Here is a 27,227-nt window from a genome sequence, read left to right as displayed (position 1 = left end):
TGATAATAATTTGTTGGTAGATTTACAAATGAGGTGGCATGAAGGAAATAAATTACTGAAGTAAAACTGAATGATATGCGGCATTTTGGATTGTTGGCTGGATCTATTAGTGTTGCTTGATTTTTTTCAAAAAGGGGGGGATTTTGAACGCATCTTAATTTTTCATAACTATATTCCTATGAGATTGTGGCATTTTAATTTTGGCAATTATGTACAAATAAAATTGTTATAGCACCTTATCACATTGTTAGACTGCCTCAAAGCACTGGATTTTACTGTAAAGTGCAGTGATTGTGTATTTGTATAGAAATTGCAGCAGCTCATTTGTATACAATACATGCCCCATATATACCCCGTGAAGCAAATTTATCTGAGAGATTGTTCATGAGGACACCGGGAGAAACTGCCTTCTCTTTCCAGTTAGTGGAATGGGATTATTAGTGCCCCCTGAACAGGCAGTCAGGATCTCAGTTGAAAGTTTCAGGCGAAGGACAGTGCCTCCAATAGTGCAGCACAACCCCAGCATTGTACTGGAGTGTCAGCCTAGATGAGGAACTAAAAGTCCTGATGTGGGGCTTGAACCCACAACCTTCTGACTCAGAGATGAATGCTACACCTTATGCAAGTACATAGGTGTTTTCGCCCCCAAACTTTCAGTGAGTCAGATCAGGCAGTGTTATATGTAGACATAACTAACAAGAAATTCCACCTGGGAGTGGATTTACTTTGTTTATATAGCATTTTAGAGCAGCCAGAATTTGACAAATTATTGAATTCTTAAAAGAATTTGCCAAAAAAATTAAGCATTTGCCAAATTCTGGATATTTTAAAATGCTTCATAAATAGTGTAAATCTTAACCCAGGTGGAACTTCCCCCAAGATTCATAGTCCAAATTTATTATAATTTCAATTACAATGAGTCAACTCAACCACACATTCATCACGTCCAGGCTTGACGAAGCTAACGCCCTGCTGGTCAGCCTTCCCAACAATTCCCTCCACAAATTGCAGATCTCTCAGAACACTCCAGCTTGTGTCCTCTTCTGTGACCCTTTCACCACTTCAACACCCGGCTCCACTGGCTCTCCAACCCCCCAGAGGATAGAGTTTAAAATCCTAGTCCTTACCTTCAAAGTCCTACATGGCCGTGCTCCTCTCTACCTCCGTGACCTGCGAACTGTAAACTCTGTGAACTCCATAAAGACCTGTCCACTCCCTCCACTAGGCGGGCTTCGGTCTACTTCATGGCGGTCTGTTGTTCAGCGTCTCTGTCCTTTGCCCTTTGGAACTCCATCCCACAGTCTCCTTCAAAGCCGATCTCAAGACCCTCCTCTTCGAACACACTGGTCACCCTCCTACCCATACCCCTCCCTATCCTCCACCCTGCCTGATCCCAACCCTCAGCTATGGTTCAAATCCCTGAATTTCCAGCATCTTGGGATGTCCTCCAGACATTAAAGATGCCATACAAATGTAATTTGCTGTTGTTTTGCTCTTTTACTAATTACTTTAAATCTGTACTTCTCGTTACTGACCAAAAACCTAATTATCAAAAACCCTCAATTTTACAAACTTCTATCATAGAATTACAGAAATTTACAATGCAGAAGGAGGCCATTCGGCCCAGGGAGTCTGCATCATCTCTCAGAGCAAATCAGGTCTCCTCTTAACCTTCTCTGTTCCAGGTAAAACAATTCCAGTTTCTCCAATTTTTCCTGCTTCAATTTGCATTCTTGTGAACTCTACCCACCTTTTTATGTCCCGAGGGAGGCATTTGCGTACGCAGTACACAGACACTAAACTTTACAGTAAATCCAGTCCAGTGCTTAGAGATGTTCTCCCCTGACAAGAGTCTCTATATCAAACCTCCATTAATACAACAACCCTCCAGCACTGTAATCCTATCAACTATATATTTTTTGGTCAGCCAGGTGTCTGACAAATGCAGAAACCCATCGCCATGCTTAAGAGTATCCAAACTGAGAATCCCATGCATCTCACCTACACATGGAAATCTCAGAGATAGATTGTTGGAATGGAATGCGCTTACCTAATTCTGGAAAGTATTAGGTTCAGGATGGCAAAAACCAAGGCTTGGGGACCCCAGAACTGTTGGGATACAGCTGAAGTCTAACCAGCTAAAACTGCAGATTGCCATGGATAGCACTGTGGCAAGCTTCCCCGCTGCTTGTCCAGGCTAGGACCACTGTACCTTAGGGCGTTGGCTTACAGGGATAACAGGAACCGAGTATGAGGATTCCCTGTCCCCAGTGACTGATCTGCCCTTCCAAGTCCTACCAATGAGCCCGGATGGTTGTGCTATATAAATGCAATTTGTTGTTACTGCCATCATCAGCAATGCTCTGGAGTACTGCAAACCCACCTGGCTCAGGAACTGGACTACTGAGACCATCACAGAGAGATGGATCGATTCCAACATTCCATTGCCAAACATGTCACTTTGGTGCCAGTTCAGCTCCAGCGAGACCCCGCTTACCTCTCTCCCTCCCCCCGTCCGTCCCCCACCCCGGAGGATATCTATAATAACAAAATATTAATAATAATCCTTGCGTTTGATATAGCACTTTTCCCGTCTTCTAGATGTCTCAAAGCGCTTCACAGAATATGCTGTAAAGTGAATTGACTGTATATTTGTGGGCGAAACGTGGCAGCAATTGCGCACAGCAGTGTCCCACAAACAGTCATGGGTTGAAAATGACGAATTTTATTATTGTTTTGTTTTTTGGGGGGATGATTATTGGCGTGTGGAGTAAGGAAACTTGCCCAAAGTTTCGTCCTGCTTGGAATTGAACCCAGGTGTCTCGCTTGTAAGGCAAGTGCCCTAACTACTGAGCTACAGGCCTCAACATCCGTTGGTATGACTCCATATCTGTTGGTCGTGTCAACTATAATGCCTCAAAACTGCTGCAGATATTTGGTTGTGGTTTTCACTCTTGAGACTATCATGACTGTTTGTAATGAATGAGAACTTGTTACTGGGAAAGCTGAGTCGGTATCTGCTGACATCCGGTAAACTGAGAATGGGGGAAATGCCTAATTTTACCCCTTTTTAAAAAAAAACTGGAGCCTGCGTGCAGGGTGACTGTTTGTACCACCAATTTCTGAGTATATAAAAACAGCTATTGAGGGTTACAGTGGAGATTGATGCTGAAGGTCTGCTCTTCTAACAGCTTCTCTGAAATTAAGCCACCTTTGAAACTCAGCAAAACCACACATGTGCCTAAGAGCAAACAAACAGGAAGCCTCCTCTATTTGACCTACATACTGCGTTTACATTCCTCATTTTTCCATTCACATTTCAGTGTAGGAGTTAAACTGATGCCTCTGAAATCAATGAACATGCTGAAGTAACTGGCATGAGGATTTACCGCTGTGGATTTTATTATATCCACATCTATACAATAATCTTTGGAGTTATAGCGCTTTATTGTAGAGTCGAGACGTCACCAAGCACATTACGGGATTTGCAGTAACATGAAGTGACTTCTCAATTTGTAGGGGGTGGCAGTCAATTTGTTCACAACAATAACCAGAAACAACCATGAAGTGAACAACCAATTTTATCAGTGAGATTGTTGGCCAAGACAACTTGAAAAGAGCAACGGGATCTTTAACATATACCAGAAAAGGCAGATAGGACCTCAGTTTAATGTTTCGTCTGAACGACAGGCATTTGACAATGCTTAAGGAAAGAGCTGCTGCTGACTGGATCTGAGATGCAGCTGGTGATATTGCAATTATAATAAATAATACCTGCATTTGATATAGCGCCTTATTATGTCTTCAAGATGTCTCAAAGCGCTTCACAGAATATACTGTAAAGTGAATTCACTGTATATTTTGTGGGTGAAACGCAGCAGCCAATTGCACACAGCAGTGTCCCACAAACAGTCGTGGATTGAGTGACCAAATTATTATTATTTTTTAGTTGCTTGGTATTGGAAGATAATCGATCATTAGGGCATGCAGTTTATGGAAGGCGAACAAGATGGACCTTGGTTTTCTTTTGCCTAGTAAATTCTTATGTTCGAGGCCATTTGGTTTATTCAAAGATATCCTTTCCTTGTTGTCTATCCTTATCCCAATTTGTTAAATGAAAAAGAGAGGTTTATTTTAAATAAAGAGACTAACATTATGCAGCAAGGTTAAAGCTAGATGTGGTAACAATACATCATCAACAAGCAGACAAAAGATGTCACAAAAAACATAAAATAACCTTTTGAGAGGTGTTTCAACAGGTTGCTGGATCTAGTGATTTTTGAAATGTGGGATGAAAGTTAATGTACAATGTGTTCTTTGCCCTTGCCAGCTAACAAGCAGCGCTGCTTTCAGTCTGCCTTCTGCCTGTTTTGATTGAGCCTTCAAACTCATTCCAGTGGAATTTTACAGCTGCATTCATTACACTGACTGACTACACAAGGCACTCAGTACAAGAGTGTGCACACAGACATCTGCTACTCCAGGCAGTCAGATGAGGTACTCAGTGGGAGGATTATCTGAGGCAGCCATGCAAAAGCCTAAAGCTGACATTCTTAATCCAATTCTTAAAATATAAAACACACAACTAAAACCAAAACACAACAAAGAGCCCACTGTATAATTGAATCTCTTGAAGTGACAAAGCATCATACTCAACCCAGATCTATTTGTTCACCTCCAATAATCTACAAACGTGAAGAAAAAGGGAATAGAGTGGGAGCTCATGTGAAGCACAAACACTGGCATGGATTAGTTGGGCTGAATGGCCAATTTCTATTTTATGGTCTCTTTCTGTGTGTCAGCCTGGCTCAGTTGATAACACTCATCACTGAGTGAGAAAGTTTTGGGTTCGAACCCCACATCAGGACTGGAACTCACATAATCTAAGAAGACACTTGGGGAATCTATCCTTTGGATGAAACATGAACAAGGTCTTGTCTGCCTGTTCGGGTGAATGTTAAAAATCCATGACACTACTCAAAAAGAGAAGGGAGTTTCTCCCAGTGTGCTGGCTAATAATCTCCCAAATTAAAAAGGTTGTTCATTTCATGGCTCATTGTGGGATATTGCTGTGCACACTAAAATACAGTGATTCTATCTCACAGTAAATCTTGCGAAGTGCTTTAGGACATCCTCCTGACATACAAGTTGCTATAACAAATGCAAGGATTATTATTATTATCATCATTATTAAATAATAAACCCTTTGCCACAGTCTAAGATACTCCAATGCCACACGCGCACATTTAATTCTCTTTTAAATTTATGCCCACTTGTCCTATAATTATAATCACCTACGAATAGAAACAGTTCCAGCAGTTACTTTCAGTAAATCCTATGAAGAGCTTTGAGATGTCCTACTAATGTGAAAGGTACTATATCAAAATTAAGGATTATTATTATAATTATTATTATGAGCGCACCTGAACAGGCAGACAGAATCTGAGTTCAACATCTCATCAAAAAGATACAACTGTACTTCAACAAGGTATTGCACTGAGTATCAGCCTATATTGTGGATTTACCAAGAGATGGAACTAGTCTATTTATGTTCACATAATGAACCCAAACCAATTGCCAACCGCAGGGAAAAAAGCTCTACACTAGACTTTTTTTGATAGTTGTACCCTCTCAACCCCGGAAAAACCCTAGTAATTTTACCCAGCACTCTCTCCATTGCCACAGTATCCATCTTGTAGTATGGTGACCAGAACTGTACATGGTACTCCAAGATTTAATAATGGTTTCATGTTATTGAACAAATTGTCAGTGAGTATCTTTATGCTGATTCATATGCTATCAATGATCATGAGAAACTCTACACAATCTGAAATCAAACTGACTTCTCTTGCCCTGAGAATCAGTTTGTAGAATCAGAGCGTACATTTAGGGTAAAAGAGCAGGAAATTATGTGATCATTATTACCAGTGATAATTACCAGACCACAAACCTCCATTTATTTCCCCTACGCTTCTATTGCTAGTTTTGGGGGTTCGGTAATGTGTATGAAGTAAAACAAAAAACACTTGTTAAGACAAAGTGGAGTCCTGTAGCTCAGTGGTTAGAGCACTCGCCTCGCAAACGAAGAGACCTGGGTTCGATTTCCAGCAGGGTGAAACCTTGGGCAAGTTTCCTTAGTCCACACCCCTGATAATAATCCCTCAAGAAAAAAAACAATAATAAAATTGGTCACTTCAATCCTCGACTATTCGTGGGACATTGCTGTGTGTAATTGGCTGCCGTGTTTCACCAACAAATATATAGTCAATTCACTTTACAGTATATTCTGTGAAGCGCTTTGAGACGTCTAGAAGACGTGAAAAGCGCTATATCAAAAGCAAGGATTATTATTATTACTACTAGAGCAGTTCAGATGTTCTATTTAAATCCTGACAATGTTTTTAAACACATGGTTTTATGCTGAATCTCAGTGCCCTACTTTACCGACAATCCCTACCCTTTCAGGGAGCCAGTCTGACACTCAACTAGTGACTATCCTCCTTTGGTGGTGAGTGGGGAAGAGTGGGAAGCGGAATCTCCTTGGAGCGGAGCTGGCTGTAATACTCCAGAGCTTTGCCGACAACAGCCCAGTCAGCCCTGGCTCATCAACAGAATGTGAAAGGACAGAACAGTTAATGGGAGCAGGGGTTCATCCCACTTGGCTTTTGATAGCCCTGTAAGTCAAAACCCTAATGGGTAAGGTGGTCCTGCTGGACAAGCAACAGGAAGCTTGGCAGACAGTACTATGCAGTTTTAGCTGGTTTAACCCCAGCAGTACCCCAAACACAATCTTCTGGGATCCCCATACCTTGGACGTTACCAACCTGTGCCTAATACTCTCCAGAATTATGTAAGCACAGTATGTCCCTCCAGGGAGAGAGTTCACATTCCAATCACAAGAAAATCTCCATGTGTAGTTGGAAACCATGTGTGAAACTATGAGTCTACTTTATATAATCATGACCAATGATGATAGGTTTCTGCATATGTCAGACACTTGACTACATTTATATAGTGCCCTTCATGTAGGGTAGCATCTTGGAATGCTTAACAGTGGCAGAACTCAACTACGAGCTGGGGAGAGGGGGAGAGGTGACCATTGGCACAGTCAAAGGAGGAGGTCTCTAGGTGTGATCTGAAGACAGGCAAGGAGGAGGAAAGCAGAGAATTTCAAAGTTTTGGGGTGTAGTGGCTAAAGCCATGGCCACCGATGGTGGAGCGGAGGGGCCAATGGACGTGTAGTAAGCTAGAGGTAGCCGCCGAGTGAAGGCAGCTGGTAGAGGAGTCTAGTCAATACCCTTAAGAGTAAATCCTGCGTTTTGAAACGTTGTTCTGATGTGAAAGGCATTATATCAAATGTAATTTAATCTAATTATTAATAATTCACTTTGGTCAATTTGATGACTTCAGCTTACACTGTGATGGGTCTGACCCCATCCCCTCCAATTTCCATCAGCCCTGATTAGATCAGGTCAATTTGTGCTCTTGAAACCACCAAAGGACATAACAATAAATTATATTTGTGTTGTGCCTTTCACATCAGGAGGACGTCCCAAGATCCTAGAATAAGCAAAATCTGTTCCCAATAGCAGGTATATTCACGCAACTGACAGCTCTGAGATACGGTCCAGTACTCAACTGATTGGGAGGTAAATCTTTAACACAAATAATTTTTTTTTAAAACAGAATGCCCTTTGCAAAGGACCCACTAAGTACAAAGTACATAAGACGACCACAGAGGCTTTATTACCATGCGATGCATTGTTCAGGTTAAAAGAAAACCACTATCAAGCTTGATTTCTACAGAACTATATATTTCCTGTGTGTACACATGAAGCTTAAACTTTTACAGGGGTTTCCTCTTCATCATGCGGTACAGAAACTCTGTGTTAAGCATCCACTTCATCGAAAACCACACTATCTCCAATGAACACAAGGCCTCAACTTATATTTAAACTAAACCATTGAATTGCAACTCGCAGACAGGAACAGCTATTTTTCCATCATGACTGCCACATTGCTCTCATCCATCACGTACTTTAATTTCCATTTTTTGGTCAAAGAAGTAAACATTTCTTAACAAGATTCCTTAATTGCTCATTCTGGACTAAAGTTCCACAAGTGTTGTTCTCCCTCCAGTGCCTCACTCAGGTTTGTATTCTTTATACATGAATCTCAACAAGGGAGTGTCGGGCTCAACTAGCTATTGGATCTATGGGGCATTGCAGTCAAATTCGTTCCTTTTCTCACCTAACACCCATACACAACACTTTCCAGGAGCTATCAAGCAGCAATCAAACCGGACAAGGACTGACACAAGCCCAAGGTCAATCCCAGCATTCAAACTCAGCACAGCACAAGTTGAATTACAAACCTTTGGTTTGCCTAGTGTTGCCTAGCCAACACAGAGCACTGAGCCACTGAAGCTGGATGAACCTTTTTCAATTATGCACAAACTCCCACATGAAAACCAGAGTTCCTTTAAGCCCTAGACTAATGCTCACTTTTCCCATCTTACTCTAGCGTAGTCGAACTTTGAAATTCACGATAAGGGAAAGCTCTCCCCAACTCACATGCTTTCTACTCCAATTCGATACATTTGTATCTCAACAATCTTGTTATAATGCATCACACTAAGGTCACAGTCTGCTTACAACACAGGTATGCTGTAGATCCACACTTACTATCTAGAAAGCTATATAATAATAATACTTGCATTTGATATAACACTTTATCGTGTCCTTGAGAAGTCTCAAAGTGCTTCACAGAATATACTGTAAAGTCAATTAACTATTTTGTGGGCAAAACGCAGCAGCCAATTGCGCACATCAGTGTCCCACAAACAGTCGTGGATTGAGTGACCAAATTAATATTTTTATTGAAAATGTTTAAAGGGATTAGTATCCCCGGAAAGCGAATTGCCAATCAACTAACAACCGGATTCCTACTTACTGCTAGGTAAACACAAGCTTGTGGAGTAACGAAACTTGCCTAATGTTTCGCCCTGCCGGGAATCGAACCAGGAGTCCTCTCACTTATGAGGCGAGTGCTCTAACTACTATGCTACAGGGCTGCAATCAACTATTGTCATAAGGGTCAAGCTCCACCCTAAAAAGCAATCCCAACAAGGCAACTCCAGGTGAAGGGCACTATATAAATGCAAATAATTTTGAAAATTGTAACATTCTTAGCAGATTCAGGGCCTAAAATTCCACCCACTGTTTGCCTGTAAGACCATTTTGTCTTTAAATTTAAGTTCATTAATTTGCAGCTGGTCTTTAAAAGAATTTTTCACAATTCTATGCAATCTTAAATTTGAAGATAAAATGATCTTACAGCCAGAGTCTAGATAATAATAATAATCCTTCCATTTGATATAGCGCCTTATCACATCTTCGAAACGTCTCAAAGCGCTTCACAGAATATACTGTAAAGTGAATTGACTATATTTATGGGCGAAACACGACAGCCAATTGCACACAGTAGTGTCCCACATGACCAATTTATTATTATAATTTTTTTGAAGGAATTATTACCTTTGAAGGAAAAGCGATCCCCCAATCGACTAACAACTGGGTTCCTACTTAGCCCTAGTTAAACAGAGGCGCGTGGATTAAGGAATCTTTCCCAATGGTTTTGTCCTGCCAGGAATCAAACTCAGGTCTTTCGCTTACGAGCGGAGTGCTCTAGCCGCTGTGCTGCAGGACTTACAGGATTTTCGAGTCATTTATATTTTTAAAAATACATGAATCGATCTTCTCTCAAGACGGAAGAATGTTGGCTTGTGTATTTGTTGCTCCTAACTCTGGGGATCACCCTTGCACTCCTATGTACTGCCTCTAAGCCCCATTCAGCCTCCCTTGTGTTGTGGTGACCAGAACTGTATACAGGAGGCTCGGTGCAGCCTGACCAGAGACTACAATTTGGGTATGACATCTGAAGATCTAAACTTAACTGATTCAGCAATATAGCCCAGGATTATGTTTGCCCTATTTAGTGTTGCCTCACATTATGCAGACGTAATGAGCAATGAGTCAACTAACACACCTAGATTCCCGTCAGTTTCTCCCTTGGCAATTTCTGCACCATTATTATTAGTTATACCCTATATGTCATACCTTGCATTTATCTGTATTAAACCATTTAAGAGGATACTGGATTCATACATGTGCGAGAAGGGAATAGAGAGGTACTGGAGAGGGGATGCAGAGGGTTGGACTCTCATGTGGAGCGTAAACACTGTGTGAACTAGTTGGTTCAAGTGGCCAATTTATTCTGTAGCATTCTATATCAGTCCATGTAATTCTATGGGAATACCACCAAAATCTCAGCAAGGAGTATCACCAGTTTGCAAACAAAGGAATTTCTAATTTTCTGATTGGCATTTATAGCAAAGAGATACTCACGCCATGATGCCTGATAGATGTAACATTTCTGCTGTGAGGTAACAGAGATAACTGTACAAGAAGACAAACAGCGGCTCGATTATGCGAACATTCTCAGTAAAGCGAGTGGTGAAGGCTGCAACAAATCCATAAATAATCCCGACCACTACACCACCAATGCCCACCACAAGAAACTTTGCAATTCCAGCAAACACATCTACGGTTTCAATGGTCTGCATCGTGCAATATGACTGGAACAAGTTGTACAGTGCCTGAAAGAGATAAACACAAAAAGTGTAGCAAAAAATTAGCTAATTGTTACAGAGAAATGCATGTGTTGCTAATCAGGCAATATGCTACAGCTTTTCTGACAAACATTCAGAAACAAATTGATGATGTCTTGCATCATACAGTACTCGCAGAAAGGCTTAGGGCATTTCACAGAGAGAATGGGTGTACAGCCAGGCATAGAATTATGGGTGGGAGAGCGATGACTTAAAATAAATTAGTAGGCTTTTAGTAGGGCTTTGAACAAAAAGGGAGAGTGCAAGGTAGAGAGATTTAGAGAGAGAGGAGAAACACATAGTGACAAAAAGTCATGGTAGCACAAAAGACTGACAGAAAAGTCTTCCAATGGAACTTTCTACTTTGAATTCCTTTTCTGTGAAACGTGAACAATATGAAACTAGAAACTAGCTCCAAAAATAGGAAAAGAGGAATCTATAGAGTAATAAGACGGATAATGCAGAACTTTAAATGAAGCTACTGGATAGAGGCATTAATTCATTTTGTTAAGAACATAAGAATTGCTAAAGGAAAGAAGACCAAGGTCCATCTAGTTCTCCTTCCACCATCCTTGCAGTCGCATGCACATGTCATGTCCCAAACTATATACTGCATCCTGAGATATTATTTCCTAACAGAAATCTATTTAATTTGTTCTTCAAAGAATCAACACTTTCTGTTTCCACCGTCTCCCTGTCCCTTACATTTATTGCCGGCTCACCGATTGGCACTGTTTGGAACCAAAAGTAAAACATAATTCTGTGAGAAACAAGAGAGAAAGAAGGAATTTACCACAGTGACAGCATCGTTCAGAAGCGACTCTCCAAACACCAGGATGTGAAGCTGCTCATTCACCTGAATTTCCTCAAACACTGCGAGCACTGCCACAGGGTCCACAGCAGAGATCAAACTACCAAACAATAGTATCTGCAGTAACGTGATATCTTCCAAGTCAAAAGCTGTAATCTGGCAAATGCCATACAGTGAGAGGCTAATCCCAATTATATTCCACAGTGTTCCAACCACAGCATACCACAAGATGGTTCCAATGTTTCCAAAGAAAGATCTACTGGGCATAAAGTAGCCAGCATCCAGTACTATGGGTGGCAATAAATACAGGAAAAAGACTTGGGTGCTCATAACAGGGGGTGATCGCTGATTAGCAGCAAAGATGATTCCTCCAACCAGCAGACCAATGATGATCAGTAGACAACTCTCTGGCACAATGGTGGAAAGCTTGCGATAGAGATGAAAGCCTGCAAGTAAAATGGAACATCTGTAAGTTTCAACATAAACTAGTGTTAAACATAATACTAAAGTATAAATGCGTAGAAATTAGATATCCTTTAAACCGTATTAAAAATGTCCAATGCCTTAGGACATCCTCCTGATGTGAAAGGCGCTATACAAATGTTATTTGTTGTTGAAGATTCATTTAACATGTAGCATTGGTTTATAATGTATTTAAGTATCCTCCAAAAAACTTTTTTACAAGTAAATGATCAAATCAAAGACAGCAGATACATCCGGATCTTATTTCACCATCTGTAGACATGTTTTTCAATTAAAAAAAAACCCTGGTCTTACATAGGAACAGGAGTAAGCCATTCAGCCCTTCGAGTCTGTTCCGCCATTTAATTAGATCATGGCTGATCTGTACCTCAACTAATCCTTTCAATTCCAATCTTACCAAATACCTTTGGTGACCTCTCACTCTAACAGTTTGCTATGGCAAACTGGCTGCCTCTTTCACCTAGAAATACACAGTAACTGCACTTTACAGTAAATACTTTGAAGTGCTTTGAGACATCTTAATCTCCTGATAATAACTATACTATATGATGCAGCATTAAAGACGCTATATCAATAGTAAGGATACTTATTATTTAATGAACATTCAGACATTGCAAGCCATCAGAATGGAGGCTAGTGATCCATTCACCAGTGATGAATTTTCCAATGTCTATGTAATACGAGAATCTGTTACATAAACAGTTGTTGAAGCACATATATTCTTTTAAAAAGAGCTATGTAGAATCTTGAAAAAGAATATTGTAACACCACAGCCTGAGTCAAACAAATATTACACACAGAGATAAACACTCTTTAGGACATTGGGTTTCATTGAGAGGAATAGACTTGGTGTGTCTATTCAAGGCATTTTGAACAGAATTGTGGTGCTTCTGTTTGCACTTAACGTTGTGCTATTGGTGGACTCACCAATTCTAGCAATTTGCTCTCATCAGCTCACATACCAAGTATTCATACCTCCTGGGTCTACCAGTCTTTAGGGTTATGTAGCACTCAACAGTCTTCTCTACAACAGCCTGAGCTTCCTTTGTTCCTCCTATCCATCAGGTAGCTGCTCCTCTGCAGTCCCAGCACAAAGAGATGCCTGGGGTCGGTCATAACTTGCATGTAGCGCAGGCCTGAAACCCCCTCCCCCAACTCAAGTATAGTTCAAAATTAGCAAACTTCTACCTGGTTAGTCCAGAGCCTAATTTATATTGGTCCTTTCTTTTGTTTCACCAGTCCTAGGCAATGTCAAAATCATTCAACACAGCTTGTCTTTAAATTTTGTCATTCAATACATCTTCAACATCGTCTCACACCCCTCAGTGTTGTAGTGTCTCAAGCTCTACAAGCTCACATGTAGTTCTGCACAGGCCTACGTGTTGTATCTATCTGCTTATAATTGCTTGGAGCAATGGCCCATAAGCCCACGGCAATCCCACTTCTTATGACATCAGTGTAACATGGGAAGATGGGGAAAACCATGAACCACTCAAGCCAGATACATACAGAGCAAGTACAGACTTGGTTCACAAGTCAAGTGGTTTATTAATACGGGGGGGGGTGATGGAAACTGTCATTTCCAGCAAACCAAAAGATCTGTAAACCTTCACTCTATGTTCTCAATTTACCCACACTATTGGTTCCAGTTTATTTCTATCCAATATTCTCCACTATGATTTCCACCTAATGGGTTAATTCAAATGTCATATCCATTTGAAAACATATTATACAGGGTACAATTAAAGCCTATATAAAATAGGAGCCAGGAATAAACTCCGTGTGAGATTAAAGCTTTCCTTTCACCTTTGGAACCATGTGAAACTCAAATGGTTTGTTTTAGTTTTTAAAGGTAATTGAATACCTTGTCCTATAACTAACAGGAACAAAACCACAATTGAAACCTTTCAGGCATCCAATCAAATGCTGAGTGCATTGAAGCAAGTGTGGCAGAAACGGAACAAGTATCGACTCACACCCACTTTTATACTGCAGTTTACATTGATGTAGAGCAAGCCACACTTCTCCTGAAATCACCTACCCCTGGTGTTCTCAAGAATGGGTCTCAGCACCATGCACATTAGCTCAAATCAAACCAATACTGCATACATTTCTCATAAAATCATAATAAATCATCAGCATAATAAATAATCACTGCATTTGATACATTGCCTTTCACATTAGGAGGATGTCTCAAAGCACTTTGCAGCAATTACTGTAAAGTGGAACGACTGGCTATTTTGTAGGTAGTCATGAAACACAATTTGCATGTAGCAGTTTTCATATAAGAAGGACCTCTCAAAGCAGTTTATAAAGACCAAGTGGGAGGAAGATAGGATGAGGAGGTGGGTGAATGAGCAGAATAAAGGGATAGGTCTTTAGATTGGTTTTGAAAGCAGAGAGGGAGAGAATTAAATAGAGAGACAGTTTAGAGCATGTGGGCAAAGTGCCTGAAAGCTTGCCCTCAATAAATAATTTCCATTTTATTAACTGTCTTTCATGTGAAATGAACTCAAAGGAAAACATTCACCGTATGAATAGTCCACAAAATGAATATTCTTTTGTGTTGTGAATTGGCCTAAAGCACAAGTGAAATAAAACCTCAAGGGTACATCAGACAGATCTGATATGAAGGGAACAAAACTAGATTTGACATAGAACCTTACAAATTTACAGTACAGAAGAAGGCCATTCGGCCCATTGTGTCCATTTTGGCTCTTTTAAAAAGCAAACGTTCAGGCCCATTTACCTGCCCTTTCCCCTGACCCCTATAGTTTACTCATTTTTAACATTTTTCTAGTTTTCTTTGAAAGCTAATACAGATTCTAACTCAACACCTGCTCCTGCAGAGCATTCCATATCCTAACCACTCTGTTCTTGAAAGAAAAATCTCCTAACCCTCCTATTTGCCCGCTTTCTAGCGATCTATACAAATGGAAAAAATAGATCTGATATACTTTTCCTAGATTGTGTTTCCAATAAATGGAGAAAATTATATAAATGAAAAAAGTAGGTTCTCAATAGTTTTATACCTTCTGTCAAGCTGCATTCAGATATAAAAAAAGTTTCGCATTTATGTTAATTTTCTAAATCACTTTGCCACTGAAGTATGACTTGATCCTTTTTAAACAGTACGGTTAGTATTAAAAGTTCAATTCGTGTAAGTCAAAGGAAAGGTTTGCGCATGAAAAGTACAACTTTGATTTTTTTGTGTTAGCCAGCCTCCATTGATAGCCATTGACTCTACTGAATCAGAAGGTCCTCACATGAACTCATGCAGTCTATACTGGCACTCCAATGCAGTGCTGGGGGGAGGGGGGGAGAGGGGAGAGATTGCTTCATTGTTAAAGGTGCCGTCTTTCACACGAGATGTTAAAAGGAGGGCCCCACATGCCTGCTCAGGTGTACGTTAAAGATCCCATGGCACTATTCAAAAATAGAATTTCTCCTGTTGCTTTGGCCAATAAAATTGGCCATTCATGGCTATTTGTGGTTCATTCGGTACCCAAGTTGGCTGCAGCCTTCACCCTCAAACACACTGCGACACCATTTCACAATATATCTTGTGAAGCACTTTGGAATGTCCAAATGTAAGGATTATCATTGTTTATTAAGGCCTGTGTTTGATCCAGCACAAAAAGTATATCTTGTAAAAAATGTTTTTAAGGGTTCCAATGATTTTGAATTGTCTACAATAGTGTAATAATAATAAGCCTTGCATTTGATATAGTGCCTTATCACATCTTCGAGATGTCTTAAAGCACTTCAGAGTAAATTCACTGCATATATTTTGTGGACGATTGAATAGCATTGATTTTTGTAACCAATTGAACAGCAACTATTTAGGCACTTGACAATCAGAGACCAGTGATGAGTGGCCAGTAATGAATGCCCAACCTGCTGCTATTCAGATATCAGTCTGGCTCGGATGGTAGAATTCTCGCCTCGGAGTAAGGAGGTTGTGGGTTCAAGACCCATGTCGGACTTTGAACTTATAGTCTAAGATGAAACTCCAAAGCAGCAGTGAGGAAATACTATATTTTTAAAGCTACTCCCACGAGGCCCATGGATGGAATAAGTTTTGGCAGAGAGGAAGTTCAGTGAGGCCTAGCGTTGAGCCATTGTTCACCATGTCCAAACAGTAGGAGGCAGAAATAAATTGATGTTTGGCTATAATACCTAATCAATTTGATTCAAATCCCTAAAGTCAAACTCAAGTTGTAAGGGGTTCTCATCAGAATGCACTGTACACAGATCTATCCTCATCCACTGCCTCTCCTCTCACCTCAACCTTCATTGCTCTGCCCTTGATTGGTTCAGATCGTACCTCTCACACCACCTCCATTTCATCTCCACAAACGGTTTCTCCTCTAGCCCCCACACCGTCTCGTGCGGCGTTCCTCAGGTCTGTCCTTGGTTACCTCTTCTTCAAAATCTATATGCTCCCTCTTGGTGACATCATCCGCAGATATGGCGCCAGCTTCCAACTCTGACACCCAACTCTATCTCTCTGCCTCCACCTTCGACTCCACGACCACTGCTGTCCTGACAGAATGTCTGTCAGACGTCAAGACCTGGATGAGAGCTAACTTTCTTCAGTTGAATGTCAACAAGACCGAGGCTCTCCTAATTAGTTCCCGTCAGCACCTCCTCACCGCAGGCGCTGACAGCATCACTATCCATGGTTGCACACTCCACCTTACTAAGCCAGTCTGGAACCTTGGCGTCTTTTTTGACCCTCAACTATCCTTTCTACCCCACATCTGTGCCCTGACCCGCTCTGCCTTCCCCCACTTCTGCAACATTGCCCAGTTCCACCATTGTCTCACACTGCAGGCCGCCAAAACCCTCATACAAGCTTTCATTACATCGAGGCTTGACTATGCAACGTATTGCTCATCAGCCTCCACAACTCCTTCCTCCATAGCTGCAGATCATCCACAACTCTGGAGCCTGCGTCCTCTCTCGCACTAAGCTTCGCAACCCTATCACCCCCATCCTCGCCCAGTTTCCCATCACACAAAGGATACAGTTCCAGATCCTCTCCTTCAAAGCCCTCCATGGACTTTCTCTCACATACCTCTGCGATCTCCTAATCCCCTATCATCCTGCTCGCTCCCTCCGCTCAGCGGGCTCCAGCCTACTTCGCATCCCTCGCCTCACTCGCCCCACTATTGACGGGGGGGCCTTCTGCCACTCTGCCCCCACCCTCTGGAACTCCATCCTGCAGTCCCTCCGTCTCGCCCACTCCCTTGCTACCTTCAAGAGCCATCTCAAGATCCTCCTCTTTGACCATGCTTTTGATCTCCCTGCTTCCCCCTACTGCCTTCTACCCTCCCTGACCCCGACCCCCAGCTCGGGTCCGAAACTCTGTCCGTCCACGCCTTGGGATGTCCTCCCGACGTGAAAGGCTCTATTAAAATGTAATTTTAAATGTAATAGGCTGCCCAAGCTTTTGAAGCAGTATAAGAAGAAAAACAAGACTGATCCAGATAAGCTACAAGAGACAATTAGGTAAACTAAGGTTTTACAACTTTATAAAGAGAAGTCTCAGAGGGAACCAAATGCATATAAGATATATCTGATAATAGGAAGTAGATAACTATTGGAAAGGTAGAGGCTTAAAACAGTATGGGGATAAGGCAAGGCAGTAGGATTGAATGAACACCTTGCTCTGAAAGCTGGTGCAGACTCATGGGATGAATGGTCTCCTTCTGTGCCTTAAATTTCCATGACTCTATACTTAATATAAGATAGTGAAGACAGAATATAGTTGAAAACAACCCGAGGCAGCAGGACAAGAGGCACAAGGTCAGAGATGTGAAGGGGAAATTGAGAACAGACATCAGAATGTACTGTACTTCTTTTCACAGAAGATATAATAATATAATAGTATAATAATACGAGGATCGGTTGTTAAGAATGGGACAAAGAGGTCATTTGAGATAAAGCTTCATGTTGTAAATGGAGAAGGTATGAGTAGTCTGAAAAAAAATGAGATCAATGGGTTGTGGGGCTTCAAAGACATAATGTAAGAACATTCATTCAATTGAAAACTAATCCATCGGGATCAGAAAACTCACTGATCCCACAGTAACCAAAAGTAAAACGCACCCCATAAGCAGATATCATGAAAACACTGCCCCTTTAAGAATAGTTTTGCTATCTACCTGGAAGGAAAAATCAGGCTCCTCCCGGTATTTGAACACACACAAAAATAGCAACTTCCTAACTTAACATTGGAAAAAGTAATGCAATGTTTTTTTTTCTGAATGGACGCTGGAGTGCTATTAGATAACAGCCCCAATAAAAGTTATTCTCATTTGATGCGTATGATACTTAACAATAAATAATACACTATAACCAAAATCTGCTAATATTTCGCCCACGTAATATCCAGTCAATTCGCTTTTACAGTATGTTCTTGTGAAGCGCTTTGAGATGTTTTAACATACGGCGTTATATCAAATGCAATTATTATTATTATTATTATTATTAGAATTATTATTATTAATCGCAGCACCGCAGTGTCCAGATTCCTTCAAACTTACCAACTTTAGCCAAAGAAGCTAAGAGTATCCACAGGGTGATTTCAAAGGGAATTTGCACGTTATTGTAATCCAGAGAAAACACTTTGAGACGTTCATCCTGGTCTGTGTACACTCTGGAAGTATCTGCATACTGGCCATTGCCACCTGTTCCTTCCCCGGTGGGGAGCGAGACATTGTCCAGATTGGCCTCAACGGTGCTCCAACTGCAGATGGATAAAATAACACACCAGAGAGGAACGAGGGGACTCTGCCCCAGAGGGAGTGGGGAGGTGAGAGGCACTGCTCCACTGACCATGATCCCAGGGGAGACCTCCCGGCTCTGGTCTTCTCTGGTCAGAATGTCCTGGTCAAGTTATTGGATTCCATGGCATGTGGGAGAGATCACTCGTTTCTCTGGGTTTCTAGTAACCGTGTGACACAGCGTGTCACTGAATCACTGCAACACCAGACTGTCTGGGTGGCTCTGTCTGTCTGTCTGTCTGTCCTCCTGTCCAACAGGTTTAACAGGTGGAACAACTCTGGCGAAACCTCCGCCCCCAACACTACACTGCATCAACTCATCATTTATTTATTTTTCCCACTGCGTTCTCCTGGTTCGGTTTCTGGTCTCAGGCGAATCGAGTTCAAGTGAGTCGAGTGAATTCGACCCCAATAATCCGGAGTTCGCTCCGGTCCGTCTGGGCATCGCGCACCGCTGTGGCAGTGTCTGCACCGGGAACGCTCACAGCCTTCGCAGAGTCGCATTCACCAGATTCCTGCAGTGGTGTCAGTTTCAGCCCTCACCTGTCCCGTGTGGGGAGGAGCGGTTTGTGGCAACAAAAGGGTTTGTAGGGTGAAAGGAGCCAATGTAAGGACCAGGTAATCTCTCGGTTTGCTCAGGATAACCCGGACCCGGAGCAGTATCGGTGTAGAGTAGAGTACGTGCAAGTGCTGAAGGCCACTCTGTAATAACCTATTTAATCATTCGTGCATGAACCAAAATGGAAATGAAGTGTGATAGTTGCTGAAGGACAAGATTGGATGGGAGAGGGCTGCTGAACCCCGGCCCTGGACAGTTTGTAAACCTGAGCACCAGATGTTGCTGTTGGCGATGTTATGGGCTCTCAAACGTTTTCAGACTGTCGTAAGAAGTCTGCTCATGGATTGTGAATTAGAACAAGTGCATTGCGTGGCAATAGCAGGACTGGACCAGGAGTGTATTCAGCAGAGTCAACTTTGATCCCTTTTGGCCAGCAGCCAAGTTAGCAATGTGTTTTGTATTTATTTGAGTATCTCTAGGCGTTTTCCCTTGTGTGGACTATATCAAGGTTGTTTTGTGTTTACTCTTTTCTAAGACCTGCAACTTCCTGCAAAAAAGGCAAGACTTTTGTTTTTGTGGGATCCGGACCACAGACTTGTGTTGATTTCCTGAATCAGCAGATCTGCACACCCTGTCCTATGTGTAAGGAAATAAAATGTAGACTGAACTGAATAGTTCACAGATGATGTGAAAAGGAAGTGTACTGCTCATTGTGTTTATTTTATATTTAACTTGTGAATAGCTGTATTATTGAGAGCTCAAACCCAGGCTTGTCAGATGACCAACTAGTAAATAAACTCCTTGGTAGGTGGAGAAGTAAGCGGGGGCTCCTTGGAGCTGAACTGGCTCCAAGGTGACATGTTTGGCCACGGAATGTTGGAATCGAGCCGGCCCTCCGAGGCAGATGAAGTAAGGAAACTTGCCCAACCTTTTGCCTTGCCCGGGAATTGAACCCAGGTCTTCTCACTTGCGAGGCGAGTCCTCTAACCACTAAGCTACAGGACTCCACGTACAAGATTATCAACGTCATGCAGGATATTCATGTCGTTGAGAGGAAATTGCACATTAATAATGTGGTCAGTAACTGCAGGCACCACATGGATTCTGGATTATTATTGGAAATAATATATTCAAACTCAAAGTTTCAACTTTATATCAATCAAATAGAATTCATTTAATAGAGAAATATACTGAGCCTGTAATTGTATTGTGATATATAACAAAAGGATTAGGTAAAATTTATATGATACGCAACAATAAAATAAATGACACATCAAATGAATGAATAGATAAATAGAACAATGGTGTATATACATGTTTGTTTGTCCATCAAACTAAGAATTTATATTCAGTCTCGTGCTCTTTAGAGTATGCAATCGATAAGTGACTGTTCTTCTTCACTGGCATATAGTACCTGAGCTGCTTCCAGAATTTAGAGGACGGAAGTGAAGACTTGCTTCCTTTCCAAGATATCTCTGGTAATACTTTGATGGCCTTTTTAACATTTTGCGGAAGGGTGTTAATTTCAGGCAAAGGGCTGAATTTGATCAAAATCACTTTTGTTTTGAAATTTTCAAACATGATGTTGACTCCTGTCATTAGTTCAAATATTCGTGATCCAGTTAGTGCGATGTAATTGGGACTGAGGACAATTATTATTCGTCGGCTCTTCTTTATACTCAAGATAACATCTTCGGTGTAAGCTGGCCAAAAGACAAACATGACAAAATTAATATTTCTTCCAACAACAACTTGCACTTATATAGTGCCCTCCACCCTGGGTAGCGTCTCAGAGCACTTAAACCTATTGCAAGACTAATAGGTTATCTAGTTTACAAGGACAAGATGTAGACTGATGGTCTTGCCTACTTACCTATAGCAGTGTGGAGCATACACCAGTTACTATACATTCTGGTCTTTGTCATGTCAAGGCTCCACGGTGGCATTAAGTAAATGAATACAATCCTTGCATTTGATACAGTGCCTTTCACTTCAGGAGGGCGACTCCAAGAACTTCACAGGATATACTGTGTAGTGACTGTATTTTGTGGGTAAATGCAACAGCTATTTTGAACACAACAATGTCCCACAAACAGCCACTAAGTGAGCAGCCAATGTTATTTTGGGGGATTGTTGGCCAGTACACCAGGAAAACCTTACTTCTCTTTTTGAATAGTGCCATGGATCCCAAACGTTAACCTGATTGGGCAGATGGGGCCTTGCTTTAACATCTCATCTGAAGGACTGCACCTTCAGCAATTTAGCTCACCTCCAACATTGCATTGTAGTGCTAGCCTAGACTGTATAACTTTTAAGTCCCAATGTGAGGCTTGAACCTGCAACCTTTTGGGTCAGAGGCTATGATGATATTTGTAAGGGAAAGGTACTTTACTGACAATAATTGTTAAATTCTCATTTGTACTAACTGCCCTGCCCTGGTCAAGGTCACCAATGATATCCTGACCATCTGTGACCAGGGCTCCCTCTGTCTCCTCGTCCTCCTCGACCTATCGGCAGCATTCGATACGTTCGACCACGCTATCCTACTCCACCGCTTGTCTTCCCACCTCAACCTTCAAGGCACTGTCCTTGAATGGTTTAGCTCTACCTTTCCACCGTCTTCACTTCGTCTCAACGAATGGCTTCTCCTCCACCCCCCGTACTGTCTCATGTGGTGTCCCTCAGGGCTCTGTCCTCGGTCCCCTCCTCTTCACCCTCTATATGCTCCCCCTTGGTGACATCATCCGCAAACATGGGGTTAACTTCCACATGTATGCGGATGACACCCAACTCTACCTTTCCTCCTCTACTCTCAACTCCACGACCACCGATGTCCTGACAGCCTGCCTGTCCGACATCGAGTCCTGGACGAGAGACAACTTTCTTCAGCTCAACGTGCGAAAAACCGAGGCCCTCCTGATTGGCTCACGTCAGCGCCTCCGCACCTCAGGCGCTGACACCATCAGCATCCAAGGCTGCACTCTCCACCTCTCAAAGCCAGTCAGGAACCTCGGCGTTTTGTTCGACCCTGAGCTGTCCTTTCTCCCTCACATCCGCACCACAACTGGCACCGCCTTCCATCACCTCCGGAATATCGCCAGATTACGGCACTACCTCACCCCTCACGCTGCTGAAACCCTGGTTCACGCCTTTGTCACCTCAAGGCTGGACTATGGGAACTCTCTCCTCGCCGGCCTTCCCGCCACCTCCCTCCACAAGCTGCAGGTCATTCAGAACTCTGCAGCTCGTGTACTGTCCCGCACCAGGCTTCGCGACCACATCACTCCCACCCTCGCTCGCCTCCACTGGCTCCCCATCCCCCAGAGGATTGATTTCAAGATCCTCATCCTCACCTACAAGGCCATTCACGGCCTTGCTCCCTCCTACCTCTCCAACCTACTATCCCCCTACCTACCTGCCCGTACCCTCCGTTCCTCTGGCTCCGGTCTGCTCCACGTCCCCCGCCCCAACCGCCCTACTATCGGTGGTCGGGCCTTCAGCCTCTCAGCCCCAGGCTCTGGAACTCCATCCCCCAGTGCCTTCGCCTTGCTTCCTCCCTTTCCTCCTTCAAGGCCGGTCTCAAAACCTTTCTCTTTGACCGTGCCTTCAGCTCCCCTCTCGACTCTCTTCCTCCTCCTCGCTCCCTCCCTTCCCTCCCCTCACCCTGACCATTTCCCCCTCCTCTCTCCCTCCCTTCCCTCCCCTCACCCTGACCATTTCCCCCCTGCTCGGGTCATGACCAAACTGTGCAGCGCCTTGGGACGTCCTCCTGACGTGAAAGGCGCTCTATAAATGGAATCTTGTTGTTGTTGTTGTTGTTGTAATACCTGGTCATTGGACTGCAATGAATGTCAGCCTAAACTATAAACTCAAAGCTTAACATGAGGCTTGAACTCACAATCTTCAGATCCAGACCCAGAATCACGGTAGGTTCCCATGTTTTCAGTCAACCCTCCACCCAACCACTCGGTTTCCCGGTCAGTTGTGTGAAGTACTTTGAGATATCTTCTCAATGTATAAAATGTAAACTATTATTGTTAACTGAACCAAGCTACTACTAATGCTTTTAATGTGCTGGAGATTGATTAACATCTGAAAGAAAAAGATGATAATAATAATCCTTGCATTAGTCTTCTAAACTCTCATAGTGCTTCACAGAATATACTGTAAAGTGAATTGATTGTATATTTGTGGACGAAATGCAGCAGCCAATTGCACACAGCAGTGTCCCACAAACAGTCGTGGATTGAAGTGACTAATTTATTATTTGGTTTTTTTTCTTGAGGGATTATTATCAGACGTGTGGAGTAAGGAAGCTTGACCAAAGTTTCACCCTGCTGGGAATCGAACTCAGGTCTACTCACTTGCAAAGCGTGTGCTCTAACCACTGAGCTACAGGAATCCATAAGATTAACAGTTTGAGTTTGATGTGACCACTAGGTCTGTATGAATCACATCTCAAACACTTCCAGCTGGTTATTTCCAATGCTTGATATTTTTATACACAAGTGGCTGAACACTTTGTGCATTTTGTGAAAAAGCCATAAAATTCAAGATAATGTCAGTAAGAGCATTTTATCAAAATCATTTTGTTTTGAAATTTACCATTATAAGTGTGAATCTACACCCTATAAACTTGTTTAAAAAATCATCAGTGGTGCTACGTGACAAACTAGATAGAGATAGATAAGAAATGATAAAAATCTCTGTGAAAATGTTTACAATGCCAAGTAATATAACCATTAGATTTAAAAAAAAACAAATGAAAGTGGTGTTGTGTTGCTATGTTTTCTACATTTAGCCTTGAGCATGCTCTGCTGATGTACTGCCTGGCTGCCTATTAATCATCAAATTCCCTGACTGAACCTTAAATTCCTACAGTTTAACCAGGAGAAGTTGGAAGCCATCCTCCTGATTTTCCACTAACATCTCTTTGTGTTCCAATTCTGGTTTCATCAACCGCCGCTGCCGCTGTCTCAAAAGCACAAAAGCAGTGCGCAGCCTTGCTGCTCAGTTTGATCTGCGGCTCTTTCCAACCATCTCTCCTACCCCTGTTAGTGTCCAACACCCGCTCTGTAAGGGCCTCCAAGACATTACGTGAAAAGTACCATAAAGTTGTTGTTAAATGTAACTTCTGAAAATAGATGTTCATTTCTATAGGTTTCTTCCAGGTAATGAAGTGTGGATTTAGGTCGTTACGCAGAAAAGTCTTTGGCTGCCATGCCATACCCAATGAGGGTGAGAAACCAATTAACATGCTATGTTTTTGATGATTTTAGTAGCTAAAAACATTGTGTATTTTGTGCAAATAGACCATAACATTCATAATAACATCAATAAGAACAGGAAATACTAGTACTGGTGTGAATCACAGTTATGTTTAGAAGCAATAGTGACTGGGACCTCAATAGAAAGGTCTGTAGTGAAAGAGGCCATGCTTTTTTGATCAATCGCATAGTTCATGCTATAAATATAAACACAGTTGTTACAGACTCTCTTATTTTTCCAATCAGAAGATCGTGAGCTGTTTGAATGAAGGTTTGGTCCATTTGAACTCATCCTTCTTGATATGGCCATATCATTCCCATATCAACCTGTTTGCTCCCTCCGCTCAGCAGGCTGTGGCTGTGGCCTGCTCCACATTCCCCGCCCAGCCTGCCCCACCATTGGTGGTTGGGCCTTCAGCCTTTATGCCCTCACCCTATGAAACTCCATCACACATTCCCTTCACCTTGCTCCCTCCCTTGCCTCCTTCAAGGCGTGTTTCAAAAGCCTCCCCTTCAACTGAGCCTTCGGCCACCTTCCCTGATCCCGTCCCCCAGCTCAGGTCCAAATCCCTGTCTGTCCAGCGCCTTGGGATGTCCTCCCGACATGAAAGGTACCATACAAATGCAATTTTGTATTGGATGTTAAAGTTGTCTTTTAATCCAGTATCCTGACCTCAATCTGGTAATTTATTGCAGTTGGTAATTATCCTCTGGATAAAGAAAAACTTCCTTCTGTCCTAGAGTATGAGCTCAAAGTCCCAATTTGGGGCTTGAACGCACATCTTCTGAGTCAGAGACGAGAATGCTACCAAGTGAGTCAGATTACCTTCTGTCAAATGCAAGGATTATTATTTTAATGCAATTTTATTCCCATTATTCTGTTTTATGTGTTGAGGTACGTGTGTCACTTTAGAGCTTGTTGCTTTTAAACAGGATGATTTTGGCCATCATGTTTGCTCTTAGCTTCTGGACTGTTTTTCCCTTCTATTCAGTTGTTACTAAAATGAATGACTTGGCAACATCCAACTGATGCAATGATTTAATATATATTTATTTTGCACAGAGAACTATTAGGACTTGGGTACCAAAAAAATAGTTAAAATAGAATACTTAAACAATTTTAAAAGGAAATTAGACAAAAGAAAAATAAATGGGTCATTCACCTCAAGACAGTGAGTGGGATTTTGCTGTGTGCAAATGACACTTTTTCCACATATTGTACACTCAGTGGGAGAACCTTTATAGTGTCAATGACGTTTTTTTAAATCTTCAGCGCAGCATGCAGATAAAGTTAGGCGTCCCTTACACTTGAAGCATGATAATCAGTATAATGTAAAACTCGGACTCACCTCCGCCAGGCAACACGTCCCTCTCAAACAGACACAGTTTGTATCCATACTCTTTCTCCAGTACAGCTGGAAGAAGCTCCAGTGCAAATCTGTCCTCTGTAATGGTATCACGTGTATCTGAAGAAGAGCTGTTTGCATATGACACAAAGGCATCAAACTCTTTCCCATCTGGAAGAAAGGAACAAAGGGATTGAAGACATTTTTAAAAATGTGCAATACTTTAGTTATAAAAGATTATCTGGGGGGTTGGAGGAGGAGGAGGGAATAAGTGGAGAATCTTTGGAGCTTTGGTCGCAAGGTGACATGTATGGCAATGGAATATCAGCAAGTTGACCCTTTGTGGTGATCTCAGTAGTCCGTTTCCTGAGCAAGGTACACATTACACTGAGTCAGCCAGCCTGACTTCTTCTTGAGATGTGGAGTAACAGACTGAACATTAAGGGCTTTGATTCTTCCCATTCAGCTCTTGTTAACATTGTAAAATCCCTAATGAATAAGGTGGTCCTAGCTGGACAAGCAACAGGAAGTCTGCCAGTATTCACAATGGTAAACTCAACAGTTTTGCAACAACTTGCACTTATATAGCACTCTCCACACAGGGTAGCAGATCAGTGCACTTAACAATGGCAGAACCTGTCTCCAGAGCCTGATTTAACATGGCAAAGTTTAAGCCCCTAAAACTCGAGCAGTAGCCCCAATTCATACTTTTCAGTCCCCAAATTTTCTTGTCAACTTGTGCCTATACTCTGCAATTAGGGAAGCAGGGTGTGCCTGTCTGAAGATAGGGCTTCCTCTATACCAGAAAAACAAAAACAATATGCATGTGGACCTTTCAGTGGTTTCGTTTGGAGACTTTTAAAAATAATGATGGTTTTCCGTGTGTGTCAAACACTCGGCTGACTAAAATTATGAGCTTATTCAATGTTTTTTAGAGATGCAAACAAATTAGGAGAGGTTTTTTTTCAAATAAGTAAGAAATGCTGCAGTGTTTAATACAAGAAGCAATGCAATACAGAAAATATTTCTGAAACTAGTTTTATTTTCCCTTTTGTCATTGCTTCATGCTGGGGTATGGCTTCATTGGTACACGTTGCCCTCTCATAACTAACTCAACTGGCCATTCCTATGTGTGAACCCAGACAATGTTTTTTGGCAGCCTTTCACTCATCAGCTGCATTAGAAACACAGAAACAGGATTAGGTCATTCAGCTCCTCGAGCCTTTTCCGCCATTCTATAAGATCATGGCTGATCTATATGTCAAATCCAATTACCTGCCCTTGACCCATATCCCTTAATA

General features: G+C 42.1%; 2 protein-coding genes across 3 annotated transcripts in view; both read right to left on the bottom strand.

Moving 5' to 3' along the window:
- The window catches only part of slc9a2 (solute carrier family 9 member 2), a 36,002-nt gene extending 17,019 nt beyond the window's left edge, over nt 1–18,983 (bottom strand). For both annotated transcript variants that reach the window (XM_042334472.1, XM_042334473.1), the window contains exons 1-3: nt 18,515–18,983; nt 11,463–11,926; nt 10,407–10,657 (exon numbers count right to left, since the gene is read on the bottom strand). In XM_042334472.1, coding sequence (XP_042190406.1) covers nt 10,407–10,657; nt 11,463–11,926; nt 18,515–18,809 — 1,010 coding nt within the window. In that variant the 5' untranslated portion in view covers nt 18,810–18,983. The remainder of the gene's footprint in view (nt 1–10,406; nt 10,658–11,462; nt 11,927–18,514) is intronic.
- A 1,347-nt stretch (nt 18,984–20,330) lies between these two features.
- The window catches only part of LOC103172467 (interleukin-18 receptor accessory protein), a 35,765-nt gene continuing 28,868 nt past the window's right edge, over nt 20,331–27,227 (bottom strand). The window contains exons 11-12 of the mRNA XM_007885225.2: nt 25,930–26,097; nt 20,331–21,016 (exon numbers count right to left, since the gene is read on the bottom strand). Coding sequence (XP_007883416.2) covers nt 20,643–21,016; nt 25,930–26,097 — 542 coding nt within the window. The 3' untranslated portion in view covers nt 20,331–20,642. The remainder of the gene's footprint in view (nt 21,017–25,929; nt 26,098–27,227) is intronic.

The sequence above is a fragment of the Callorhinchus milii genome, unplaced genomic scaffold (assembly GCF_018977255.1).
Source record: "Callorhinchus milii isolate IMCB2004 unplaced genomic scaffold, IMCB_Cmil_1.0 Scaffold4, whole genome shotgun sequence".
NCBI lineage: Eukaryota > Metazoa > Chordata > Chondrichthyes > Chimaeriformes > Callorhinchidae > Callorhinchus > Callorhinchus milii.
Note: the sequence above shows the minus strand (reverse complement) of the source record. Positions and strands in the feature narration are given on the sequence as shown.